General features: G+C 42.3%; 1 protein-coding gene across 2 annotated transcripts in view; it reads left to right on the forward strand.

Moving 5' to 3' along the window:
• spri (Src homology 2 domain-containing protein sprint) overlaps positions 1–7,616 on the forward strand; it is a 232,516-nt gene extending 224,900 nt beyond the window's left edge. For both annotated transcript variants that reach the window (XM_080283881.1, XM_080283883.1), the window contains 5 exons: positions 548–739; positions 1,262–1,393; positions 1,743–2,000; positions 3,075–3,267; positions 6,584–7,616. In XM_080283881.1, the coding sequence (XP_080140007.1) occupies positions 548–739; positions 1,262–1,393; positions 1,743–2,000; positions 3,075–3,267; positions 6,584–6,708 (900 nt within the window). In that variant the 3' untranslated portion in view covers positions 6,709–7,616. The remainder of the gene's footprint in view (positions 1–547; positions 740–1,261; positions 1,394–1,742; positions 2,001–3,074; positions 3,268–6,583) is intronic.
• Positions 7,617–7,888: the final 272 nt, after the last annotated feature.

Below are 7,888 nucleotides of genomic sequence, written 5' to 3' on the forward strand. Positions count from 1 at the left end.
CGCTGTGCACATTCTGTGATAGTTACTGGGACTGTATTTTAGGGGGCATACAGGGTTTCATAGCATCTCCTCCTTAGCAGTGTATTTTCCATTTTGCATCTTAACATTCTCTTGAACTTTGAGGTGTAATGTACAGAATAAATCACAAGGGAAGAAGCATTGTCACCTTGGCCACTTCAAATACAACACTTGAGCGTTATCTGTGCTGATGGTAGTTGATAGAGGGCATGAAATATATAACTGGTAGGGTTGTGAAAAGTATTTCTGTGGTGTTGTGGGGATTGTTGTGCCAAATTTGAATTGTCAGTGATTAGTGGGAATTGATGTGTTACTTGGTGTACAGTTGAAGGGTGCTCCTGGATGTTTAGAGATGATAAAGTACAGTACAAATTAATATTGGAAGGTGTTATAGACATGACTGGAAAGCTAGTTCCCAATCCCTCAGCCTTATAACTAATGTAGGATTTTTAGATGAATCTTTGAGGCATTACAAATGCTATCAGAAAACCAAACCTAATTCTCGTCTCTCAATCTGTTCCTCTGACAGCTCAAGGCCACAGAATTCCTAAATCTGGATGCCATCTTGGAAGATGTGCTTGTGCGTCTAGTTTTGCGACCTCTGTGGACACACCTGAATAAGCTATTTGTGGATGCGTACACAACCAGTGGGGCGATACAGTTACTAGCCACCAATATGAAGTATGCACGTACACAGCCCACAGCACGCCTTGGAATCAGGGTCAGTATCTGCATGAATATTTTGAGTCGTTTTTCATTCCAACCCTAATTTTCACTAGAATATAAATAAGATGAGAAAGATTCACAGGAGTAGGAAATTATAAAAAAAGCAAAACTATCAGAGATGGATAATGGTGGTACTGTAGTCTGGCTGGATGAGCTTGTGTTAGGCTTATGGAAGTTACTGTTCGACAGAAGGTTCTGTATTGCTGGTGTGAGCTTGTGTTTGTGCTTATGTTTATATAATGTAGTGATGGGCAGACAAGAATGGTTGTTTTCAAAGCATTCTATCTTTTTTTTTTTTTTTTTTTTTTATACAAATGGATGCTGTGCTGAAGCAGTGAAATTTCTTTCTTTCATGTTTATGTAGTCCTTGATTAGGAGTGCTTTTGTTTATGGTGAAGGGAATCTGAATTTATGGTCTTTGTACCTGAGAGGGATGCTGTTACACTGTGTCACCTTTATATGTGGACAATTTGTACTCTATCCTTTATTTTCTGTCTGATTATATGTATGTGGCCAGGCGGAGCTGTGGCCACCACGGGGCTCCACCCTCACCATCATCCGTAACCTGCTAACCAGGATGCAGAGTGTCTATGCTCCCAGAGAGAAGCTTGAGTCCTTACTGGCCACCATCTCACATATCTACCAGGCAGTAAGTATACAGTGTCCCTTTGGCTATTAAACATAGACTTGGGGCTGTAGTATACCTCAAGTTAAATTGAACTGTGCTCATCAGGGTGACAGATAGGAAGGTAAACTCAGTTCAAAACTGATACAGCATGGCTTTTTCATATATATCCTTCATAATGCAGTAAGTTTTTTAATCCTTTAGTACATCACAGCTGATCATTGGTTGTAGCCATGCCCTCCTCTAATCTAACATCTTGACCAAATATTCCTTGACATCTACCTTTTCCTAAATTTGCCATCAGTAAAGTTCATATTCTCTGAAACAGTCAGCTCCCACATCTGCCCATATATCCTGATTTCATGCTTTCCAGATGTATGAGGGAGGGGCAGGAGGAGTAAAGGGTGAGGCAGAGGACTTGGTACCAATGATCATGTGGGTGCTGAGCCAGGCTGGGGTGGTGTCTGCAGAGGTGGAGGCAGACTACATGTGCTGGCTGCTACTTCCGAGTGCATCTGCTGGGGAAGCCTCGTACTACCTTGAGGCTTTTCACTCAGCCATTCATGCTCTCAAGAACCTCACTCCATCACCAGACTCCTCACCTGGCAACAGTCTTGATTCTGTGCGACAGGTAAGTGCATGAAAAAAAAATTTAAGAAAATATCAACAGAAACTGGTTAACACTAACCCTGATCCTCTTTTTAAAGCGGGGCAAGGGCCTGTGCAATCTGAACATTATCTGATCATCCACCACTAGACAAAGCCAACCTGCCTGCTCACAAATTCCCCTGTTCTAGGAATGACTAGTCAGACTACCTGCTGACACCAGCTGTCCTGCCTGAATTGCAAGAGAGAGAAGAGATTCTTGTTTCTTCCTCAGTCTGTTACACTGCTAAATAAGGCTTAGCTGGAGGAGAGCTCCCAACAAACATCCTAGGAGCTTATGATGCCTTGTTGATTTAATCAACAGCTTTGATGAATAGAGTCTTAAAATGTGTTATTCTTCTCCATGGTTGGGACTTCAGTGATTTTGATGCATAAAATAGATGTCAGTATAGACTGTAATCTTCATAAATTATACTCTCCACAGTTGGCTATGGGTTGTTCACCATGCTATGGTTTATAATTAAAATTTCAAAACACCATAGGAACTCCTTTGTTTGCTTTTCACAAGCACAGTGGAGTGTGTGATGAGTGAAGATGGTCACCACCACTGTACTTGTGTGTGATGATGAAGGCCACGTGTGGCTGCTTCCACAACGTCCTAACAGACATTTTTGCTTATTAAAGACATGTGTTTCTCAAACAAATAGCCTTATCTTCCACATTCTGCTTCCCACTTAACTTCATCCTTATCTGTTTAAAAAAAAAAAAAAGAATAATTTTGCTGGATCTCCTCAGCTCCACTTCTTACCTTGTCCCCCTTCCAAACCATTTGGCCACAGATATTCTTGGCCTCATCCAGAAGGTACAGCTTTCTTCATATTATTCTTTCATCCTCAGTGCTGTTACCATTCTGTACTTTATACTCCTGTTTGATGATCCAGTCCTTTATCAGTACTTCCTTACCCCATTTATAATTATTTAGATTATCCCTCATACAATTCAGTGTGAAGCAGTAGATGAGTAGATATATGAGTAGATATTACCTTATCTCCAACCACATTTGCTACCTCACCATTTCTAACTGCATTTCTACCTGCAGGAGTGTGCACTAGTGGCAGAACATGGCACGGTAAAAATAGTAATCCCTGATGAGCAGAACGGAAGCATTGTGACTCGTACGCTGCCCATCCGACCAGCTACCACCACGCGGGAGGTCTGCCGTATGATGGCCCACAAGCTTAAAGTGACCAACCCACAGGACTATGCACTGTACAAGCTGGTTGATGGATTAGGTGGGTGTGGTTAATGGTATGGCTATGTTTGATGAGTTAGGAGGTAGTAATAGCAGTAATTGTTCCCTAGGCAGTCTGGCTGAACAGCCCTGAGTCCCTCAGGCAGGTCATGGCTGAGACCTGGCTTTCCCACAGAGCACTCAAGGAGTGTGTGTTGTGTTGTTGGCGCTGGCGGTTGTGGCAATGCAGTTTTCCATAATGTGCTTGATTGTATGGGGTGCTGTATTGCATCCTGGACAGGCATCAGTGATGGAGTCATCCAGCCTCTTCTGATAACTCCAGAGGGCTGGATGATGCCCATATCGCAGCCTGGCCAGGTGGACCCTGTCCTTACGAGGGAGGTAGGATTCAGAAGGGTGGATATCAGGAGGCTGTGTATGCAGCTGTGTGTTGTCTTTGAATGACTGAATGGAGTGGCAAGTGATTGAGCATGGATATGCCTCTGGAAGGTGGGTTTGAGGTGGGCAAGGTTGTATTTGAAGGGTGCAAAGTCTGGGTCTGTGGGGAACTGCCTCTTGCATTGGATGACACGTCGGTTGTCACGATGGGGGTTTTGATGACTGACGTGAAAAGTGATTGATAAGAGTGTTTGCTTCTTGTTAGTTTGAGGATATGGTGTCTGTTGTTGTGATGGCAGCATGTGATTATTTAGTGTTGCTGTTGCAGAGTGTGATGCTGTTTAGCGTTTTGTAGAGTTTGCTGATGTTTGTTTTGTGATCAAATGTTTGGAGATAATTATTCCAATTTAGTGTTTGCTCCTCTGATATTTTAGTGTTTGTGAGTGTTGAGTTCTTGTATTTGCTGTATGGTGTCTTGTGTATGGGGTGCTGGGGAGCATTGTAATGTGTCGCATTGACTGATGAGACCTTGAATTTCTGGTGTGAAGTTGGGGTTGTGTCTCTTTCTGTTGCCTCTAGGGATGTGTCTTTTTTCTGCATTTTAATAATTGTATTGAAAGTGTGCACAGCAGTGTTCATGTTTGTGATAGATGTACTTGTTTAATGTTTCAAAGTGTTGTTCTGTTTCTGTTGTGAAGGCCTCCCAGTTCGCGCTCTTATAATTAGTGTATGTGTGTCTGTGGCCAGCTGGGGTGATTCTGCTTTTGGTAGTGATGATTGGGAGGTAGTCAGAGTCAAGGGTTTTGACCACTTTCCAGGATGTTGTGGGGGCAAGGTTTGGGGAGCAAAAGGTGATGTCTGGCTTTGATGGAAGGAAGAGGGCTTGGTGTGGGATATTGGTAGGTGGTTGTTGCTAATGGTTGGTAAATTAGGTCAGTGTAGGTAAAACTGGTTGGTGGATAAGGTGGGTTTGCTCTTTCATTCATTTTTGAAGGCTCCAACATGCATGCATGCATTGGCCTTGGTCACCTAATGACAGCCCTCCACGCTGCTCAGTCTCTGGCAGCTTCCCTATTGAGTCCCGTATCCCTGAGGTCACACTCAATGACCTTGTCCCAGGTCATTTTCTGTCTGCCTTTCGCAACCCTGCCCCTAACATTAACGCTTCTCACTTTCTGCACCCAGTTATCATCCCCCATCGTCACCACATGCCCAAACCAATTCAATCTACCTCTCCTTATCATAACACCAGTACACTCTAGTGTCATCCTAGTCCCCCCAGGCCTCGCACTCACAAACACACTGCACATCCACCTAATCATTGTCATTTCTGTATGTTTGAGCCTGTGAATATTTTCTTCCTTTACTGTGCAGGTCTCACTACCATACAGCATTACACTCCTAACAAATGCTGCATACAAATCTCTTATAGCACTGAGGGAGAGCTCTCTTAATGTCAGTAGAGGCAACAGCTCCCTGAACTTCTTCAAACCATTCCTCACTGTAGCCACAGAGCTAGCTCCAGCCCCACCATCAGCACATAAAATGCCTCCCAAGTTACAAAACTCTTCCATACACTAAAGAGACTTACCACTAAGTTCAGTCCTTTCATGCCAGACAGTCTTCACCTGCTCTCCCTGACACACTGCACACATGGGTGTGGTTAACTATTTATGCTGTACAGACTTTTGATGAACTGTGTGGGTGTTGTGAAGAATAAGCGTGAATTTGATGAAGCTGACAAAGCATTTTAAGGGAAAGATGATAAGATAAAAGAAGGAGGTGAAGACTAAGTGTGAGGTGAAAAGGTGGAGTGGAAAAGGGAAGTACTTGAGGGAGAAAGTTTGATCAGATGTAGTTATTATTTAGAATTATTGTGAGACTAATGAGGAGACCGTATGTGTGTGAGGTGGAGGAGGGAGAGGGAAGGGGATGAGATGGAGGGATGGAGTTGAGAGGTATCTGAAAGAGGGGAAAGTGAGCTGGAGAGAGGGCAGTGAAATGGCAGGGGGCAGGGCAACATGGGGATGCTTTATTTGTGGTCACCCCTTGCAGGATTGATGTGTCAGGCAATAGATGCGGTAAACAGATTGTGTGAAAATAACAAGAATACTGTACTGTGAAATACTGTATAAAATACATCATTGGATTAAAGGGATTAAGGGGCATTAGGTTGTATACTTATTGTTCCATTCAAAAGATAAAGACTCCAGTTTTCAGTATTTTGAGGAGAGATCTTCTCTGGCCCCATTGGTTCCAGCTGGATATTACTGTTATCACATGCCCAAAATATCTAAATCTACACCTCCTCATCACAACACCAATACAGTCCAGTCCCATCAATCCTCTCAACTCTTCAGTTGTAAACCTAACCTCCTCAGGACTCACATTTAAGGATGCACTGGATGCTGAAAATGAGGAGTGTGATTGTTGAGGGTTGGGCTGCGAGAGGCAGACCAAAAAAGACCCAGGACGAAGTCATAGAGTGTGACCTCAGAGATAAGGATTGAATGAGGAGGCTGCCAGAGATCAAACAGCATGGAGAACTGTCATTAGGTGACCAAGGCTGATGCATGCAAGCATGCTGGAGCCTCCATAAACATATGATATTTACCATTACCATTAAGCAGTATGGGACTTACCCTCTTCCCTGCCCCACCCATAAACGAACATATGTAAATCTTTCACCTGAACTTGATCCTGATTTTCATCCTTTTGTACCTGATTTCATGTAGCTCAGTGAAAGAAAAAGACAATATTCCACCACTACATTCTTTCCATAGCACTCCTCAATAAAGCATCATATTCTGGTGTTAACATGCTGCCACAGCTCTGCATTCTTGATAGATCTTAAGCAATTTTAGGCCAGGTGAAAAGAGCATAGTAATGAGGGGGTACCTGATACAACTAGGCAAGATTGGTATGGCAAAGTATATGCATCTCATATTCTATGATTCACCATATTATTTTCCTTGCAGAGAGTGTTCTGACAGACAATGAGTGTCCTCACAAAGTCAAAGCAGACCTCACGACACATGGCTTCCACTGTACCTTCGCCTTCAAGCGCATTGATGCCAAAATTGCGTGGCCAATATTGTCCTGATGTGCAAGTTCTGAATTGGCCACAACAGGAACATACTGTGGGAGCAGTACTTTCCTGAATTAAGTCTTGGTGAAACCTTAATTGATGTTTCATTTGTTGGTAGTGCTGTGACGGACCATAACTGGGAATGTGTGATATACGATGATGAGTTCGACCATCAGTGTTCTGACACGGGTAGACCACATGTACATCTTAACAAATGTGGATCTATAAAAGTGTCATTGTGTTTGTGTATTTTAGAATGAAATGAGGCAAGATGGTGGTTGACTGATATTTCTTGTGCCCAAGCTTGATAATGCATTAGCCAGCTGCATAACATTGTGTCATTTGGGCCAAAACGAAAAGTGATGCTGCATCTAGATGTTGGGCATTGGAATTTGATGCCATACCTGGAATATAAGATACCTGCAAGACTACTCCTTTTGAATGTTCTGTTGTAGAACTACTGTATGGCGATTTGAATGTGCTGCCGCCATTGCATAACAGATCACAGTTATAAAATGTAATGTATAGTGGTAGTAACTTTTCATAGCACTTACACTGACAATAAATTCTCTTATCCTATAAGAATACTCTCCTCCATGTAATATAAGAATATGGTGAAGCACTAATTTGTACACTACTTTCTCCTTTACTTTTGGTGTAACATATACACAGTTTCCTCCATTTTCTTATTATTCTTGTGTGTTGAAATTCAAGATGTAAGTACTCTGGGGATCCTCAGAAAGCACCTCACACTAGCTTCACAGAATTAGATCATGAAAGCTTGGAACACTACCTAAAACCCTGCTCACCAGCAGTTATGCAAAGCTGAGTTCTCAAATATCAGAACTGTTTACAGAGTCTTAAGCATTGTAAAATAAAGGTAATAAATACAGAAGAGAAGTATAACTGTAACATGGAAGAGATATTCAAAGCAAGACAAAATTCTAAACACCCAATGATAAACTATATTTAAAAAAAAAAATGTGCCCAAAGGATATTGCTGGTGACAGGAAGACATAGGAATGGTAATTATAAAAAAAAAAGTGGTCATAGACATTGGAGTTTGTGGAGGAGAGTGTATTCACAAGCATAATTTTCTTACTGTCTTACACATCAAGAGGCATTATTGACGTCTGTAAGGTGGCTGTAGTGTTTTTTTTTTTTGCTACTGCCCAAATGTGGAACAGTAGTATGT

The sequence above is a fragment of the Coenobita brevimanus genome, chromosome 13, assembly GCF_032717465.1.
Source record: "Coenobita brevimanus isolate Jiangsu-jjx chromosome 13, ASM3271746v2, whole genome shotgun sequence".
In the NCBI taxonomy this organism is placed as follows: domain Eukaryota; kingdom Metazoa; phylum Arthropoda; class Malacostraca; order Decapoda; family Coenobitidae; genus Coenobita; species Coenobita brevimanus.